At 37.7% G+C, this 20,027-nt stretch overlaps 1 protein-coding gene across 4 annotated transcripts in view; it reads right to left on the reverse strand.

Moving 5' to 3' along the window:
• LOC103143276 (receptor-type tyrosine-protein phosphatase T-like) overlaps positions 1–20,027 on the reverse strand; it is a 221,905-nt gene that overhangs the window by 29,902 nt on the left and 171,976 nt on the right. For all 4 annotated transcript variants that reach the window (XM_016675116.1, XM_016675114.1, XM_016675115.1 and 1 more), the window contains exons 12-14: positions 9,925–10,126; positions 7,042–7,144; positions 4,251–4,527 (exon numbers count right to left, since the gene is read on the reverse strand). In XM_016675116.1, coding sequence (XP_016530602.1) covers positions 4,251–4,527; positions 7,042–7,144; positions 9,925–10,126 — 582 coding nt within the window. The remainder of the gene's footprint in view (positions 1–4,250; positions 4,528–7,041; positions 7,145–9,924; positions 10,127–20,027) is intronic.

Genomic DNA, 20,027 nt, shown 5'->3' on the forward strand with positions numbered 1-20,027 from the left:
TATACATACACACACACAATTAAGTAATTGATGTAAACTAAGTTTAGATGAGATTTAAGTGATAAGTAAATATTATCTAACCAAATTTTGAGTGTAACTGAGCTGGTGTGGCTGTATTGGTTTTAACTTTCAGTGTAGATAAACCCTTCATAAACTTTGAGTTGTATAAAGTTAGAAAAATGTTATAGTTAGCTCATTTATGGAATATCATTTGAGTGTCTTAAACTTTATTTGTTGTGAGTTTTCCCCTTACTTTGAGTTACAGTTAAAATCACAAACTATTTGCAACATCTAAACTAAAATTTAAACTAAAACCAAACATTTTAAAACTATTTAACTGACATTTCAGTGGTTTTTAGTTTTAAATTTAAGTCATTTTGATTGAAAGGTATTTAAATGTTAAATTTAGACAAACCTGAACAAATTCCCAGAATTAAACTCTTTGTTTGAGCTGCTTAAACTATGCAAAATCAGATTTTTGCAGGATTTTTTCTGGTGCCAATAAAAAGGATTGTTTATGTTTGATTCAACATGGTGACAAGATAAAAGGGGAGTATTATTAGCACGACAGAACTGAAAGGGAACACAATGTGAGCGAAGGTGATGACAAGAGAGAAAAATGGAAAATAAAAACAAAGTGGGAGGACATTCGTGGGAGGAATAAGAAAAAGGTACAGTCCAGGAGGGATTTAAAGAACTGAAACAAAAGAAAAAATATATAACCGCAAAGAATACAGAAAAAAGGACTGGATAAAGAGGAGGATGAAGAAATAAATGAGAAAAGAGGCAAACATTTCACTGGTCTGAAGGTGGAGAATGGTAAAATATTACAAATTAAAAACCGTAACGATGTTTTTTCTGTCAGAAGCAGCAGCGCTGTAGAGTGGGCGGATTGAGGGAACAATTCCTCCTAAATGTTCTCCTGAGAGGAGGTGACAGAAAATGAAAGGCAGAGGAAGGTGTGGCACTCGTCTTGATGGACAGGTGGAAGTCGGAGGAGGGGAAAATAAAATAGCGGGATTATCCGAGACTGGCAGGGAATGAGAAGCACTTTCATCCATAGGATCAAACTCTGACACACCAACATCGTCTTGTTAGATGCAAATGAGGAAAATAAGAAAACATCTGCAGCTGCAGGGAAAAGTGAAACCGACTCCTGCGGAAGTGACTGACAGAACAAGAAATGAACTAAATGCACTTTGTGAGGGTAGTGGATAAGGTAAATCCTTGATTGACACGTATCACCTCTCACCTTTCTGCAGCTATAATGAAGAGACTACAGCTTAGGAGGTAAAACTCATCATCGCCGCGCCCATATGGGGCCCAGCGGCTGGGAAACGGAAAATAAAACCTGGTCAGAGATGTGAAATCTCTGAGTTCAGGAAAATAACAGCAACAGTTTCAATCTGGGAATGAGAACATGGCCAGAATACATAAATACAGTCATGAATAATCCAACTGGGCGCCCATTTTCTAAGCCTGACTTCCCCATCAAATCATCTGGGTTATGGTGGCTGAACAGGTCCACTTATATTTCTATTTACTTTTTCCACTACCACCCTCCCAGCACACCCACAATTTTCCACTCCATGATCCGGACAAATCTAACGCTGATTGGATTGACTGCGATCCAATCAAATATGGAACCCCAAAGTGACCGGATTTAAGGTCTGAACACGAGCAGAAGCACTCAGCGCCTAAATGCATCCGCTCACAGAGGCTCAGTCAAGCGGGAACCAACACACTCTCACCCTCATTGTCCGTCTCCGTATGAGTGCATTGTGGGAACTCTGCCGTCTGAAGGAGGATATTGCTGGCTAACTCACCGGGCATTGCTCTCCGCGCACCGAGTTACCGTGGTTACGGCGGTGGAAAATTAAAACGGGTCTCACAGGGGTTTAAATTATGATGGAAATTCAAAAAACCAAGTTAGAGCTTTGAAATACTTATGAGGAGGAGACAGGTGGGGGAGTTGGTATCAGTGGATGGTGAAATTAATGGATTGAAAAAAGGGCAGCACAAGAAAAAATTCTGTTTTTTCCCTAAAACTGAAGTTTTAGAAAAGTATAATTACTTTCTAATTATATTTGTCAGCTATAACCTCATGTGGGTGTGGCAAAGACACTCCTAAAAACTGATAATATGACAACTTTTAATGAGGCTTTTAAAGCCTTGAAACTGCATAGTAAGTTGTTTTTCTAAAAAAACAAAATACATTTAATAAAGTTGTAGAAGCTGCTTCTATGTAAAACTACAAAACACCATTTAAAACAGGTTTTTTCTGGAAGTTGCCATTTTCAGTTGGGAATAATTCGAATTCTTGGGACATATTAGCATTAAACTTAAGAAATATTACATCATCAAACAGTTTTATCACTTATGCTATTAGATAATAATTGTACTGATGTCTTGAATAATTTTTAAAATAATGTCTTTCCATGTATTTTTTTCTTATTTTATTAAAAATGTTTATTGTAAATGACACTACTTTTACCTTTACTTTGAAATTATCATAAATAATTCATCATAATTTTTTTAATTCTTTCCATCAACCTGCTGGGAACTAAAGATGAAAATTAGCCAAAATCTGGTTTAGGTTATGCATTCATTATCTTCCTTATACAATAAATAAATTCAAGATCCAAGATGGGGAGAATTGTGATTAGATGTGTTTTCTTAGTTTCTTGTTCTTTTATTGTCATATAAAAGGAATTGCATTTATTTTTGTTATTTTCAAGTCTGTAAAATAAAAAAAAAATATTTCTTTAAGTTGTCTTTTCATACCTTCATTTAACCAGTAAAATAAAAAATGCACACTCACTATGAGGCATTGCTGCAGAGTTAATTAATCAATTTAATCAGCTACCTAATGCTGCTAGATGCTCAATAAGGAGGAGTGATTGTTGCAAAGTTAATGACTTGATAACAGATGGATTTCCTTTGGTAGAAAACCTTTTTCAACTTGAACAATAAACTGACCTCAGCTGCAGATTTTTTTCTAGGATTTAATCAGAATGCATGTAACTGACAGTGAAACCATTGAAATAACTGCCTGTGTGTACAAACTGGGTGATTTTTTAAAAGTGCTTTGAGACAAATTTTTGCTGTAACTCAGCACCGTATGAGTAACCTCACCTGATTCCAAACTGAAGGATTTCTCATTTTGTTTCTTATTCATAAAAGACTAAAGAAAAAGAATAACTATGAAAGTTACTTTTCAATCTTGTTGACTATTTTACAGTTTGCACAACAATATATTGAGAGTGAAGCTTAAACAATTTTCTAAACATTTAGAGATGCATCCATTCCCTCTCTTGAGAAATTATTTGATAATCAGCTAATATCAGAAAATATATCGGTCTGAAATGTTTTGACAGCATGTGAGTTAATCCTGCTAGTTAAAATGTTAACTCTACAGCAGTAATCATGAACCTTAGTGCTGCTAGTGCTTAAACATTATACCACCATAGTATTCATCTGGAGCTAATGCTAAAACGCTAAATTCATCAATGTTGGCACCCCTAAGAGCTGACGACACAACCTGACCTACAACATAATACATCAACTTCAACAGAATCAAATTTGCTATTGCATACCTGCCTGTATGGTTGTGCATCAGGAAGTGATTCTTTGGAACGGATTTTTTTTCCTGTTTCCAGTTTTACAGTGTAGTGTTGCGAACTCTCTTGCTATTTTTGCCTAACTGACCCAATAGGGCTTCTGTCAAAAAGCAGGTAGAACATCTATAGATTTCAAACTGTTTACTGGAAAACTACAGCTTGCCGTTATACAGCGTTGCATTCTGGGTACGAAATAAAATGTTCTAAACTGCACCATGGGTGGAGAACACGAGGAAACTGAACCTCAAAATAGGAGTATGAATATAATCGTCAAAACTTCAACACAGGTGGTGAACTTTATTCATCTGAAATTTTTCAAAACAACATGGTAAATTAGCGCTTTGCAAATAATACGGAAAAATTAATTTAGGGGAAGCTAATTATGCTAAATGTTTTCAAAGTTTACAGCAATGCTAAAGAACTGAACCAACAATTAGCCCTGCTATTAGCACATAAGCAGATTAGCGGAAGTGCGTCCACCACTGAACTCAAGTTCTCCACATTTTTATGTTTTGGTCTGAATTATAAACAAAATTTCCCAATTAAATGCCAAATTTGTTTTAAATCTTGCAAGGAAAAGTAGGGCCTCAATTCTCAGTTTACCTCTGAATCCAACAAGTCCAGACTCACCCCATTGGCTCTGCTCATAGCCTGGAAGTAGATGCTGTAGCTCTTGGCCGGGGACAGCGGAGGGTTCCAGAAGCCGCCGTAGCTCTTGTTGTCTCCCACTGTGAATGGCTGAACCACCGTGAGGCTGGACGGTGGGAGGTCAGCAGCCATGTAGTACGCAGAGTTGAGGATGGAGGCGTTGCGGAAGCTGAACGGGGCAGAAAAGCACTCCGGAGCTTCAGAGGCGGCACGCCGACTTTTAGACTTCCTCTCTTCCTTCACAACAAGCTGGTAGGAGCTGGACAATAAAGAGACGGTTGCAGGTTCACGTTTCTACAAATGTTTCAACAAATCAGTCAGCAAATCATTACTCTAATGTATTAGTAATGACAAAACTACTCTTGCAGTCTGAATTTCTTCAAAATTTCCTCTCTAAGCAGTTATTTTGTCATTCCTTAAAGAGAGGTGAAAACCCATAGTTATTAACTGTTTTTGTTTAACTTTGTCTTTTCTTACATTTTTTGGGAGTTTCCATTTTGAGAGGGATGTGTTTTTGTATTGGACCTTAAAGATGACCTGTTATGACTAGAATATATCTATAGGTGATACAAACATGTTCATTACATTTTTTGTGCATAATCGTTCTTAGGTATTGAGATTTGAATCTGGTCAGTTCCTCCTATTATGAAGTCCTTTCAGAACGAACCGTTTTAGGGCCTCTGTCACTTTAAATCCAAATAAGCTGCTCAACATTTACATTCATACACGAAAATAATTTCAAACAGATAAGCAATTATATACCTATACATCTTTGAAAAGCAGAAGTGGGGCCTCCTGCACAACCAACAAGAATGCAGAAAGTAGTTTCTGGATATTAATATAGATATTCACTGCTAGAAGCTCACCTTTGAATTTCCTAACAAAAAATTAGGTCCAACATGCTTTGTAGAGATTGAGAAAGTTATGGATAGAAAGCAGGTTTGGTCAGCTAATGAACAGTAATGAATGTGTGTGCATGCTAACAGGTGTGCATGTACTTGTATGTGGTTCAGCAGGTGTGCTTGTGTGTATCTGAACAGTTGTAGTGATACTTCTACTCTTAAATGTGTTTCGGTCTGTGTGTGTGTGTGCGTGTGTTTTCATTGTGCTCTGAGAGGCCCCTATGAATGGTTGAGGGGCTCCTTCAGCAGTCAGGACAAATGCAGCGGCCCCCTGCAATTACCTCCAGCCTCCACGCCAAGAACTCACTTCACAATTATACACAATTAGGGAAATGTATGTTTCTGTGAAGGGGCCGCGGCCAATTATCCCCAGCTCCCGTTTGGCAGCTTTCATAAAAATAATTGCTGATGACCAAAGATGAGTCTCTCCTGATGTCACGTTCTGTACCCTTTTTACCGTTCTGGCTGAATATCCATTTCAAATTAAACCCTTTTAGAGGCTGCACAAAATATGAAGAAGGACAGAAGAGGAAGCAGGTAGTAAATTCACTCAGAGAGAGGAAAGAGAGAGAGAGAAAAAATGTCATATTACTTTATAGTTGCAGATTTGTTTTGTAGGAAAGTAACTTCAGATTATTCATCTAAAATTTACCTACTCACAATTTAAAAAATGTTCTAAAGAAACTTAACTCAGATGCAATGCTACTTGAAAAGCGATTCGCCGTGTCTTGCTAATTAAGCAAATAAAGTATATTAAAATATGCACTTATGAATGTTTCCATAAGTCAAGTATTTGTGTTAATATCAGAGGTCCACTGTATTAAAATTCAGGGACTGTAAGTGAAGTTTGCAAATTTCATATGCTTCAATAATTTTGCACAAACACACCTTTGTTTATTTGGGAAATAAAAACATGAAGGCGTCTATAAGGTGCAGGAGGAATATTTGCTGTGTGATAAATGATAAAATCATAAAAAGGTTCATGGAAGATTCAACTACTAGTTACTCTTTTTTTCTTTTCATTCAGCCGAAAATATTTACCTGTTAATCCTCAAAGACACCAAACATAACTTTCTAAAGCAAGTAAAGTAAGATTTGATTCTCAAACTGAGCCTCAAACGAAAACATGTTTGTCAGAATATTAGATGCCTGATGTAACACTTCAACTGTCAGCCTGAAAACACATGGAGTTAATAAGTCCTTATCCTACTCAGTAGGTTGTGTTTAATAACAGTAAAGTATATTTGTCTTAAGTAAAACTTGGCATTACTGTACTTCATTTTTATTTTAACATTTTCACCTTCTTGTCCATCACTTTGCTGTTAATTCACCTGGATTTGCTCCATGAGGAGAAATATAGGATATTTCTTTTCTATTCAACTTTCCAAATAATTAATTGCGTCCAAATCAAGATCACATTTATTATTCATGTGAATCAATGTCTTACTTTAACAATAAGGTTTATTTCTTATACAAGTTGTGGATGAAAAGCTTGAAAGTTAAAACTTGAAATAATGTTCATATTTTGAATTCTGTTGTGTCCTCTCTGAATTATGCCTTCATATGGTGGAAACTAAAAGGTTTAAGGCCAGAAGTGACTAATGATCATGTGTTTCACTGACAAATTTGGTTTTTAAAAAATTGTTCTCCTTCTCTGGGTTCTTTTGCATACAAATTGGACTATATGTGTGGAACAGTTTAATGGCTGTAAAAGACGCCCTTGAGGAAGAAGAAAGTGGAGCAGGATGGAAGGAGAGCTTGGAGCAGAAAACGTGGAGCAGAGCAGGAAGCTAAGTGGACTGAAAGTAGAGAGGCTGTGTGAAGATGAAGGGAAGGAAGCCGAGAAATAAAGCAGATCTTCAGACATGCACCTGATTGGTGCTCCTCTGGACTGGGCGGGCTTCAGCAGGATGGTGATGGTCGTCTCCGTCTCATTGAGAGCCGTTTCTGATTCATACTCTGGCATCATGGGAGCTGAAATGAAACATTTCAAACAATGAAAACCAGGATTAGTTCATGAACAATGACCAAACCAAGTCTAAATTATTTAAATTTGGCCAAAAAACATGACCAAATGCACCTTCATTTTGAATTTGCCTATTATTGTACAATAAATTTCAAATTAAAACTTCCAGAAAGATGTAACTTAGTGACAGGATCTGAGCTCTGTCTCTGTAATGCTCTCCAATCTGAGCAGCACAACCCAAACACCAACACACTGACGTCTCCTCTGATTGGCCGACAGATGACGAGCATTAGCACCATGACTGAGTTATAACCATATGTTACCGTTTAATCCGTCGCTGCCATCATTTTGAGAACTTATTTCGTGAACAAGTTTATTCGCTGTGATTTTAATTTAATTTCTTAATTAATGGAAACACCACAATTGTAAATGTGTATTTTTTCGACATCAGCAGAAAATCAACAACAATCAGTTTAAGTTTGTAATGGAAACACAGCTGGATTTGAGTAACAACACATTTAGTCTAAAAAGCTGTAGGGACAGAACCGATTCATACAACCTCTTCTGTTCTGATTGAAGAAATCCCAAACAATTCATTTTGGTTTCATACATTTTGTAAGAAGAAAACCGTTAATGCGTCTCCCTATCACAGCCTCAAACTTTGGATTACTTTGTTATGGCGTTCCAGTTTCATATCGTGATCACAATAATCTCATCAGGTGCTGAAAAATGCAATGAAAAGACAGATGAATGTTTCACTGAGAGACTTTACGGCACGGCCTGGTTTTAATTTCACATCTGTCACAGCCTTATACTGAAGGTGCAGAGTAAAATGTCTGAGTGAAACAGCAACACTTGGGATTGTTACGACACGGAGGTTATTAACACAAATCCACCCCCCTCCGCCTCTTTCTCATCTGTCCATCCATCTTCATCTATCTGCAGCTTTTAATTTAAAATCTCGCTGTTCTTTGGACCCCGAATGAGATAATGGAGATTAAGGATGGCGTGACATTTGGAGGGAGACATATCTTTTATGTGTGGACGGCACATGTTTTTTTTTCTACTTATATCAAGATGCTGTTGAGATTAGTAGGAATGATTGAAGGAAGGAGGCTCAGTGGAAAGGTCACGCTAAAAATCCCGGCAGGTGTTGACAGGAAGGACAATGTTTGGAACAAGCCGATGACACGTGGGACTGAACTCAGCTTAATCTGTGGAAGAACTGAAGAACCGGCTTAATACTGACAGGAAAGTTTAATACATGAACTAAATTTAAGAGTTTTTGTCCAGTTTCAAGTTTAAAAAACACTTTATAACATTTTCAGAAATAATTACTGAACTACTGTAAGGACTGTTGTTCTCACTGCACAAATTTCACATGTGAATATCTGTGAAAACAAAGCAGGATTTCTAATCACTATGAGCTCTGCTAATGCGCTAATAGCAGAGCTAATTATTTTGTTTAGCACTTTAGCATTTTTGCTAACTTAAAAAACGTTTGACGCATTTAACTTCCTCTAAATTAATTTTTTGGAGAAAATTCTAACGTGCAGGTTTTTGTAAACTTTCAGTTGATTAAAATTCATCATCTGTGTTCAAGATACTTTCATATTCATGCTGATATTTTGAAACAGGTGATGACGCAGCACTTCCGTTTCCTCTCGACATGAACCCCACCCACCGTTTGGTGTAGCAAATGATGTTTATTCTGCACCCAGAATGCATCATAAAATAGTTTAAAAGCTACTGATGCGCTGCATGCTTTCTCAACAAATCCCAATGAGCCTGAATCAGAACCAGAGTTAGAAAATCTCAACAAAAAACTGAAACCCGAGTTGAAGTTCTGTTCCAAAGAATCACAAGTAGCGCACAAGTAGGTGTGCAGCAAATAACCTGGCCTTGTTGAGGAGGATTTTCTATGTTGTGTCACTGACACATGGTGGGCATCAACACAAATAAGTTAGCGCTTTAGCATTAGCTTCTGCTAATGTTAGCAGCCAGTAGTGCTGCTATAGCAGAACTAATGTTTATGTTTAGTGATTTATGGTTAAACCTTCACCACTGTTTAATCAATTCTCACACTTGGGACATGATAAGTAACTAACTCGTTATCTACAGAAGTAGATAGTTTCTGTACAAAAACATAGCAAATTAATTAAAAATGTACTTTTTTCATTTATGTCAATTTGCTTTGTTGCTCAGCAGCAACAAAGCAACAGCATGACTTAAATGTCATTCAAGTTTTTATTTTTAGGAAGCTTTACAACTGACAGAGCAACAGTGAAAGGTTAAGTACAAGAAAAGAGTAAAATAGACAGAAATAAGAAAAAGGAATAAAAACAAAGTAAATGGGAATCTAAAAACAATGAGTAGAATGAGGACGACTGAGTCAGATAGAAAAGGCAAAGAGATTCACAAACAAAAGAGCTTTTATGGTGTTATCAGTCATTCTCCCATTAAAATGACAAAGGACAACCTTCCACAAACAGCGAGAAGAAAAATGGAGAAGTTCTGTGATTCTTATGTAGAAATGTCGTATTGTGGTTTGTTTTTTTCTGCTTCTTGGTGACGCCACTGGCATTTGATGTGGACTGATGCGTGTTGATATAAACAGGATTACAAATGGAGAGAAAATGTCATAAAGCTGCCAGTCAGTCAAACAAAAACAGAGACGGACTCATTCAGAGAGAAAGAGGCTGACGTGTCGGCTCAACGGTGGCTGGAAAATGAGGCTGTAGTGATGAGAAAAAAACCCCAAAGGGACAAAGACAGAAACAAAGTTTACCTGCGATCTTTGTGGTGATGCGTGTGGTGACGGGCGGACCGAAGCCCTTGTTGGTGGAGGCTTTCAGGGTGAAGAAGTAGGTGGTTCCAGGGTAAAGGCCGACAAACAGATGATGGGTCTCGTTCCTCAGCTTGAACACTCGTCCCCTCTGGGTCGTCAGGTCAGCACTGGGATCCAGGGAGCTCAGGGCCTTGTATGTGATCTGAAGACAGAAACAAGGACGTTTCTATTCTGTTTGCTCTTCTTTTCTCTTTATTTTTACACTAGAACTAGGTTAGCATCTTAGCAAGCTGAAGAAGTTTGAAGGAAAGACACACCATCACATCAAATTATCTGGAAATCAATGAATTATTTGTCAAATAAAATAAATAAAAATGAACAACTCTTTATAACTGGGATGATTCTAAACTCTGTCTGTTCTAACTGCACTTCATTTCTACCTAGTTATTTTTATAAAGTCAGCCCCAGAATTATAATAAATATATTTGTATTTCTTTTCAGATTCTGACAAAATAATTCACTTTTACCAACTCATATTTTATTCTTTGAAAGGAAAAACATCAAAAGAAAGCTGGACCTTAGATACATATTTGATTTTCTTCATGTTTGATCCCCTGCTGAAAACAATCAGCAACCATCATTGTTTAATGTCCAGCCACCTCCAACTGTCACGTCAAAGCAAACCCACTAAATCAATCCTGAAGTATTAAATTGGCTGTTAAACATCGCACTGATCAATTTTGGAGTTAAAGTGGTGTTAGCTATTTGCAGCAGGTCAGTGCGTCTCCACATGATCTCCACTCTGACAATGAAGCCGACTGAACAAATCGACCCAGTCGACTAAACCGTCAGAAATGCTTCAGCGGTACTTTTTAAAAGAACTGTCAATGTCGCTGCTGTTGGCGACTTTCCACACATCAATGGTTCCACGCATGGACACGGTCAAACATGCATGTGTAACAGCTGCTGCTGTGAATGGCAGCAGAACTACTGACTGGGGGGTAAAAGAGCGTTTCAACGCATTTCAACAAAGTGTGTGTGTGTCAGTATGAGAGGGTCTCAGGCTGACGTGCAGATCTACATAAATGGAGCAATTAGGTGGCAGCAGGGCAGACACTGGTGAGCCTAAATAAACCCTTTCAATGAAAAACATTCTCCAATAATCTGAGCAAAATACATTACCAAGTCTGAGCATTTTTTAATGTATGTAACCTTCATTTAACCAGATATAATCTCTTTTTCAAGACAAACCTGGCCATGACTGGCAGCAACACATAGACAATTACAAATAGTTAAACCAATTAGTATAATCTAGAACAGCAGTTCCCCATGTGGGATCACAAATATGTAAGTGTATTTTCATCAAAACAGCAACATTTGTTCCATCTCCAGCTGCTGTGGTTCTCTTTCTCACTGCAGTCAAACCAACCAAACCCTTTGACCACATGTTCCCCTCCTGGCCTGAGGGGGCGCTGCAGCGACAACAACTGAAGGAAACGACCCAAAAACCTCTAAAGAAGAAGCTGAGCGCAACTTCCTTCTTCACCAAATGGAGGCAGATTTATTTTTTGTTTACATGCCGATCAAAACAGTGACAGTAACAACTGGGAACAGTTTGGCCAAAGTAATACTAATAAATCAAAATGTGAAGATTACAGTGACTGAGCAGAGACTCCATAATTCCAAGTTACATTATTTACAATATAATATAAATGCACAAAATTACAAAAAAGAAGTTCATGAAAGGATGATGAAATCATTGCAGAAGGTTCAGGAATGTCCTGAAAGTTGCATTGAAAGCTTGAAAGAGCAAAATGAAAAGTGGTAACAAGTGATGTAGATGGATGTTGTGCAGGAAACGGGTAGCTGGGAGGCTGGAAATGTGTGTGTGGGTGTTTGGTGGAGCGAGGCAGCAGCAGGACCATCTCAGCACTTCACACCCTTGGACGTCAGACGGGCCCTTGTCACTCCATTAACAGAGCCGAATCAAAAGCACCGACAGCTGGCTGCCTCACTTCAGCCGAGCCTGCAGGCTGGAACGGTGATGTGTGAACGTGTGACTGTCTGCATGGATGTGAGACAGGACAGAGGAGGACCGGACAGGAACGCTGCTCAGAGAGAAATACAAAGAAAGAAAAGTATATATATATTTAATGACTTGAATAGAGCTCAGCTTTATAATATAAAAGGTACAGTATTATTTATTTAGGAAATGTTTGAGGACATTTCCAGAACAGAAGATATTTGCAATAGAAACTAGACCAAAAACAGGATTTTGTGTTTTACAGTCCACAGCATTGAAAACACCCCCACACACACATTTTGTGTGGCTATTCTGGGAATTTAGTGGAAAGTTTCAAGTGTGAGTTTTTATTTGAATGAAAAGAAGCAGACCTTTATGGAGCTTCAGATCTCAGCCACCAAATTAATCAAAACTGAAACAGACAAGTTGCATTTCCAGACTAAAACAACATCTGGTCACTTTTAATGGTTTCTTTTCCAGGGAAAGTCTAGATAGAATGTGAAAATAAACATTTAAACATATTTAATAATAATTTAATTCATTTTTTTTGTGCCAAAGTTTTATCTGCATTTGCTGTTTATGCCTCCAAATGTGATATTTTTTATTTTAGCCCTGTGTCGCCCCCAGTGGGATTGAACTTGCAGTTTTTTAAATGTTTCATATTTGTTTCAGGTTTCAGGTCTAAATTTCTATTTTACGAATGTATTTAAAGGTTTATAACCTCGTCAAAATCTCTATTGACAGATGGGTATGTTTTTATTATGCTTCATTTCTGACTATATTATGTTCTAAAACTTAAAGTCCAAAGTATAGAATCCACTAAAGATTTAGTCTGATTTTCAAGCACAGATTTGAAAAACTGTTTATATTAGAGGATAAAATAAGTTTAAATTACTTCAGACTTCGTTTGATTTTCAACAGCTCGGTGTCCCAGCTGCACCTGAATGCAGCATGAGCAGCTGTTGAGAATCCCCTCTCCAACAGATATTCCTCTGACTTGCACTTTATATGATGGATGGAGTTTGGGCTGGTTAGACAGATTTGGATGTCAGCTGATTTTTCCGTGATCTTTATATTCAAGCTTGACGTTTCAGGTGAGTAACTCAGTTAAGGGCAGAGTGAGATGAAAAATGCTGCCATGGAGTTCTGCTTCGCTCCATCTTCCTTCCTCCATCTGCATGAGAAACCTTAAAGGGACGGCGTTATGGGTTTCACAGGAACATTTTACAGCACAATCAAATAACTATGTTACCTTCAGTTGTTGTAAAAATGGAAAATATAATCAAACGTAACTTAAGATAAATTCGATTTTGTGCTTACATCTGTTGAAATTGGGCCTCTTTCTCTTTAAGAAGCTCCTGCTCTTTCCTACGCTTTGCCTTCAGGGCATCATCACTATGCTACTCCTCACTGTGCCGTTTACAGCCATTTCTTATGAGCATTGGACTGAGACTGAGCGCAGCAGAAGCGCAGTCCCACCAGGTGTTTGCTAATAGCTGCCTCCTGGCTCTGATTGGTCGTTTCTAGTTAGCATTGGGAGAAGGCAGAGGAGCTGAACTTTTTTCACTGATTTTCTGTCTCCTACCATCCTGTCACGACACGGTGACAGTTTTAACAAAAATGTAAAAAGGAATTATATACATAAAGCTACATACTGCTACTCTAACAAATTACTGAAATTTAACCAAATAGAGAAAAACAAATAAAATGTTTAAACTTCTTTTCTCTGTCACAAAACCATCTAAGTCCAAGATTCTTCTTAAGCTGAAAAAAATTGCATTAAACCTTTAACCAATAGACGACAAAAGTGTAAAATGGAGCAGAGAGAGTGACAGACTGACTTCCACAGGCATCTGACGTCTCCCCGGCTTCAAAGTTCGCCGGCTGAATAATACATGGAGGATCAATAGCTATTTATACAGGCTGGGACTTAGGGGCTGGAACAATAAAATATCATCTATTTCATCTATGCTGCAGTTTTGGTTTGCACATCAATGGCCCTTATTTTATAAGTCATGAATGGCTCTATATTTTTATGGGCTTTGCTCTCTCCCTCTGTCTACAGTTTGCTCTTACCCTGCTCACTTTTTCCATCTTTTTCCAGGCTTAGTAAGAGGACAATCTTTCTTCATTTTATTACTCCTAATGGCATTTTCTCTTCCCATGTCTTTTTTCACACCATTTTCAATTCCTCCGCCTGCCCATTCTCTGCTATCTCTCCATCTTTCCACCATTTTTCTCCTGCTCCCTTTCTTCCTCTCTCCCTGGCTCCCTGTGGTTGATGTACTCCGAATCGGTAGAGCCGTAAAGCTCAGGTTGTTTTATTGGCCAATGAAAAGGCCGGCGCGCAATGGGATAGTGCATCTTGGGTAATAGAGTGTGCGTCTGTGGGGGATAACTCACCAGAGGGAAGGTGTGCTTATGTGTGGGGGTGTGATTGAATTAGTGGGCAGAAACGGAGGAGGAGAGGAACATAAATAGAGAATATGGAGGACAAAATGGAAAAGAGTTGAGATAGTGAGTCAGATAAAAAAAACACCTGAAAAGACTAAATGTCCTTACAAAGTGACAATACAAGCAGGTTGGTTAAAAGTTTATAGGCTCCACCAACAGATTCACATCGATGGGCTGGACGATTTCCAGTAGATTTATTGAATGCATTGTTAAGAAAGTTTCCAGAAAAAATAAATAAATCCTGCTGCTGTTAAAGAGACATTTAAAAGCCTTGTAAACCCAAACTTATTTATAAATTCAAAAAACAATCTGATGATGTTTTCACACCTGATAGTTTGGTAGAAAATCAGTTCAATTGGGGACCAAAACTGCAACGTTTGTTACATTTTCAGCTGCTGCTCTTTCACACAACACTGAGTCAAACCAACCAAACACTTTAAGCAGCTGGCTGCCCTCCTCGCCTGTGGGGCGCTGCAACAAAAACTCCTGAAGGAAACGACCCTAAAACCTCTGAAGACGACACTGAGCGCAACTTCCTTCTGAACGAAGTATAAACAGGAAAGAAGATTTTAACAGTTGGGGGATTTCTCTCATTTTGGCTACAGATCATGAGCCATTTCTCATGCTAGCGCTAAGCTAGCACATTTGTTTTGGTTGCATTTACCCAGAATGCCCTGTGCTACAGTTGTGTAGGCAGTTTAGAGTTCGATTGAATTTGCATTCACACCTCTCCAAATGAACTGGACTTTCTAGACAAATGAACAAGAGTTTGTTTAATGAGGATGCAACCTTAAAAATGTATCCATGCCAAAAGGTTTATTAGCCTGAACCTTTGGTTGAGTGTGAACCTAAACGCTCCCTCTATCAAATAAAACACAGCACCGTTACGGACGTCCAGTAAAACTGTTCATATTTCACAGACATCAGCGATCAAGACATTACATGTTGTTCCATTGCATAAAAAGATGAATAGTGAGATTTAAAGTGTGACTCGTCACTGGTTCTGTACAGCAACACTCAACTCTGCATGGAAAGCTTTTATCATTAATAAGCTCATCTTTTGCCTTTTCAGTGTATTCATTTACCTACCTGGAGTGTTTTGCCTGGTATTCATATTTTTCTGTCTCTACGTTTCCAATAATGTTTCATCAGCCCTGCTGAATGCTCTGCAATATGCAGTGGAGAAGCACTTTCTATATTGTTTATGCATTTTATTTTATGCATATGCTGCAAAAACGGCCAAAGAATCTCATGAGAAGAAAACTGAGGTTTATGCAAAAAAAAAAAAAAAAAGTAATAAATAAATAAATAACGCACTTAATTCAGGCTTTCCAACATAATATTTTTCATTGCTACAGCAAAACCTCTGTTTAAGGTGATTATCTAAAAAAGAAATAAGAACATCCAGTGATCTATAAGGACTATCATCTTGTAAGATTATATTCATAATATTCCTGCTTTAAGTAATTTAACATTTTCTGTAAAAAAAGAATAACCGTTAAAAGCTAGAAAAAAGATCGTATGAATGGACAATAACTACATCTTGTCAAACGTTTTACAGGACTTAGCCAATCTGACACTTTGTTTCTATTTGTTACATAATGATTTTAAAATCCACAGCTTGAAAAAAACAGCAACCATAAACATAAAAGATAATGCAGTTTCAAAAACAAAGCCATGTTTCTGGATGTGGAAACTCCTGTCTGTCCCATCATAGCTTATGCTGCCAGAATTAGCATGCAGCCCTTATGTTGCAACGCTGCTTTAAAGCTCAGAATACTTTCTTCAGGTGGAATATATATAACCTCCTGAACATCCTCTGTCTTCCTGTCCTCACCACTGCGTGTGCTGACACCTGCTGCCTCGCTCGGTAAGCCGCCAGCCACCTATTGTTTCAACTTGCTGCCTCTTTTAGAGGTTTCCATTTGGGGCAGGCTGTTCCCAACAACTTCTCAAATGTTGAGACATTCTGGAGAATACGAGTAAGGAGGCAAAAAAAAACAATTTCCCCCAACAAAATGTCTCTTGTCCTCCAACAAATACCAGAACTGAATAGTCCAACTAAAGTCTGACGAGTTCCGAGAATATATCATTAAAAAAAGTAGTGATGTCAACTGATTCAAAAATGTAACCAGATTAATCACACTCTTCATGCATGGGAAACTTCACATAGATGTGAACATGCAGGTGAGCTACACAACACAAGAAAGTTGAAAAATGTTAAAGTTTTGTTGCCGTCTTCTGTTGTGTCACTTTTCACTCTTGCTCATTGAGCTCAGAGCAAGCTGCTGAACTACAGCAGGTGCTGAAAACTGCTGAACTAAGGTCTACCTCTTGTCAAGGAAAACCTGCTGTCTTCCTTGACAAGAGGTGCCCCTCCAAAGGAGAGAGGCTTTTAGGTCAAAACACTGGTTCACAATTAATCTGATTTCATGTAATAACTTGTTAAAGTTTTCAGATTAATGCATCAACGCGTTAACAGCCCTAAAACAAAGACAACATACAAGATCCCAGAAAAGCTCCCGTATCTTGTCACTGAGAACCAAAGGGCTTCCATCGATATAAACAACCAACCACGAAGAAATCAAAGAACAGAAGCAGAGCTCGCCCTGGAGAAGGTGATCAGAGATGCTGCTGACAGTTTGACAGGAATCGGCCTAAATCATCGTCCCAGCAACGATCGCTTGACATCCACACTGCAACTTCCTGCCAGCCAAGTTAAGACGAGCGACAGCAGACACGGGCGCTCGCCTCCTTGAAGCTGATGTAGGAACGTGAGCTCCTCTCTTCGCTCATCCCCACATTAAAGACACGGCTGACGAGCTCCTCGTCACAGATCCACACTTCAGCTGAAGCGTTTTCTGTCGAATGTGTTACACTTAGGGGAAAGAAAACCGGCACAATGCTGACGTATCAGTCATCTGTTTTCTGTTCCTGTGTTTACTGATGTCCCTCAATATCACCTGATAACTGTCAGATTATTGTGTGATCTCTGGCCATTAGAAATCTCCCTCTGTAAAACATCCAGGACCTTTTAAAACATGCATTTAAAAAAACTTTGTTTTTTAATGTTCATTTCATTAGAAATGGTATAATTTTACATATTAAGACAGCATTGTATATCTGCAGTCTCATGAAACGTCTCCTCTGGAGCAGACAGATGTGAAGAAGATCAACACCCTGCAGTAGCCATGACAAAAGGCAATATGGCTGAAAAATATATTATGATATAAACATTTCATATCAGTAGATGGATAATTATTAGTTTTTTGTTTTAAATATTCTAGATACTTCCATGTTGTGACATGACCTTTTTTCTTTTATCCAGAGTTTTCACCCCACAGCTTTAGTATTAAGCAATTATGAGGCACAGAGGCGAAACCATAAACTGCTGCTGCTCAAGTTACTCACAGTTTGTTGCTAGGTAACCAAAGAGTGAGAGAGTTGCTAGGTAACCAAAGAATGAGAGAGTTGCTAGGTAACCAAAGAGTCAGTTGGTTGACTCACCTTGCTTAGCTCAGTGTGAGGTTGAGAGGCTGAAGTCTTTCCACTGCCTACATTTCCCAGAATGCTTTAGGTTCTGCATTACAGCTCAGAGAGTATTCTACATATTGAATATTCTATCAGATCTATTGATACTGATCACATGCTTAACACGATTTATATTCTTATTGTTTTACTGTCCAGTCCTATTTAGAAGAAATCCTGGAAGTTTTTGAGTTTCCCTACTTTTTGAACAGAAACAGTTGACTCTTAAATTCTGTCTTTCTTGACAAGAGGAAAGAAGAATTTAAACATAATGTAAAATGTTTTCACACTGCATTGCTTCCTGCTCCCGACCTGTTTTCTCCCCCATCACCTGTGGGGGCGCTGCACCAGGAACTACTGAAGAAAACGACACAAAAACCGCTAAAGACGACACTGAACTTCACAAAAAACAAACATGGAGTGGCGTCAGATTTTGATGGTTCTAGGATTCCTCTTTTGACCATGAGCCATTTCTTCCACTAGTGATTCACCAAAAAAGAATTAGCTTTGGTTGCATCTACCCAGAATGCCCTGCGCTGCAGTTCACTTCCTGCTTCTGGAGCATCCATATGTGCATTCAACCTGCACCAGAGTTCACGTCAACAGAAAAAAGGCCAAGGTTTTTAGGTGGATCAGGGGTTATTTTTTTGGTGCACATCAGAGTTCGATTGCACATTCACACTTTACCAAACAAACCGGACTTCCTAGAAAAACTACCTAGAGTTTGATTAAATCAGAGTTGATGTGAATGCAGCCTTACACTGAGACACTCAGGGCCACAAACAAAGTATAAATTTATTTCATAGCAGACTGGAAAGAGCATGTTTTGTACAAAAAGACTAAAAGTATGTCTGTATTTTAATGCTGCGTACAAACAAATGTAAAGGATCCTGCCTCCTTCTCATGCAAGAAGACACCGTGTAACGGAGTAAAAAAGGTCAAGGCCCAAAACAGCAACTCTAAATATAGTTCATTGACTAAAATGAAACACAATACACAGAAAGAAAGTACAGACAGCGACGAAGGACAAAATTAGAGTTTTGTGGTTCTCTTTGGTGTTCAATGTGGTCAGGGGCCCGTCACTAAAAGGCCCCTTTGTGATGAGAAGTGTCTCATTCAAGCTTATCCTGTACTGAATTTTTGGATGTTTATCCCTAGCATTTTTTTATTGGTTACTTTATTTGGTGTTTGTTATAAAACAACACTGTCTTAATAAGTTTATGTAACCAATTAAATTGATCCATGAAGAAAATGCAATAGAAAAAAAATCCCCAAGTGTCTTTGGAAATGGTAGGAAGGAAACAGCTTGTAACTTTTAAATTAGAAGATCTCAGTTTTACACCAGACTAATAAAATAAAACCTCTAATACAAACTGTTAAGCTGTCCATTAAAAGGCATTTATTATATTAATTATGCTTTGTTGGGCAGTATATTTGTATTGCTGCAGTCTGTTTTGTTTATTTGATTTTTTTCTGGCTTTGTCTGTTAAAGTCAAGCTCATATTTTTGTCATTAATCTTTGTTCTTGTCAGTAAGAAGTGATGTGTTGTCTTTAAAGGTTTCTGACAGGATCAGGCATTTAAACAACTTCCAAATCTCAACTGAAAACAATTTACATGAAGATTTCAGTTTGTAGTGAAATAAGAAAACATTTGCTTTGAATTGTTCTGAAAAATTAATAGTTTCTAAAAAAAAATGTTATAAAGTTTTTTTTCTTGTAAAAATCCCTTATTTAGAATAAATGTCCATTTACAGAAATAAGCTTGGTAAAGTAAGGCGAGGTCTGTACATTTTAATTAAAAAAAAAAAAAAACAATCTTACTTTAAAGCAGAATCATGTACAGTAAACTGAGTCAGATAACTTTTTGCTTAATGATGAGGTTGGTGAGGAAGTTATAAATATTAATTCAAAATAGTAATATTCGATCAGAGTTTAAAATTCATCTTTAGAAAATATTTAATTACGTAAAATATTTTGGGTGAAATCGTACTCAAGTAAGTGAGCTTAGTGCTGGATTTTATATTTTTTTGTTTGCTTTTTTATTAAAAATGTCAAAAAAAACTTCAAAAGTAAAAAGTTTATCACAAATAAACAACT

This window comes from Poecilia formosa, unplaced genomic scaffold (genome assembly GCF_000485575.1).
Source record: "Poecilia formosa unplaced genomic scaffold, Poecilia_formosa-5.1.2 Scaffold106, whole genome shotgun sequence".
NCBI lineage: Eukaryota > Metazoa > Chordata > Actinopteri > Cyprinodontiformes > Poeciliidae > Poecilia > Poecilia formosa.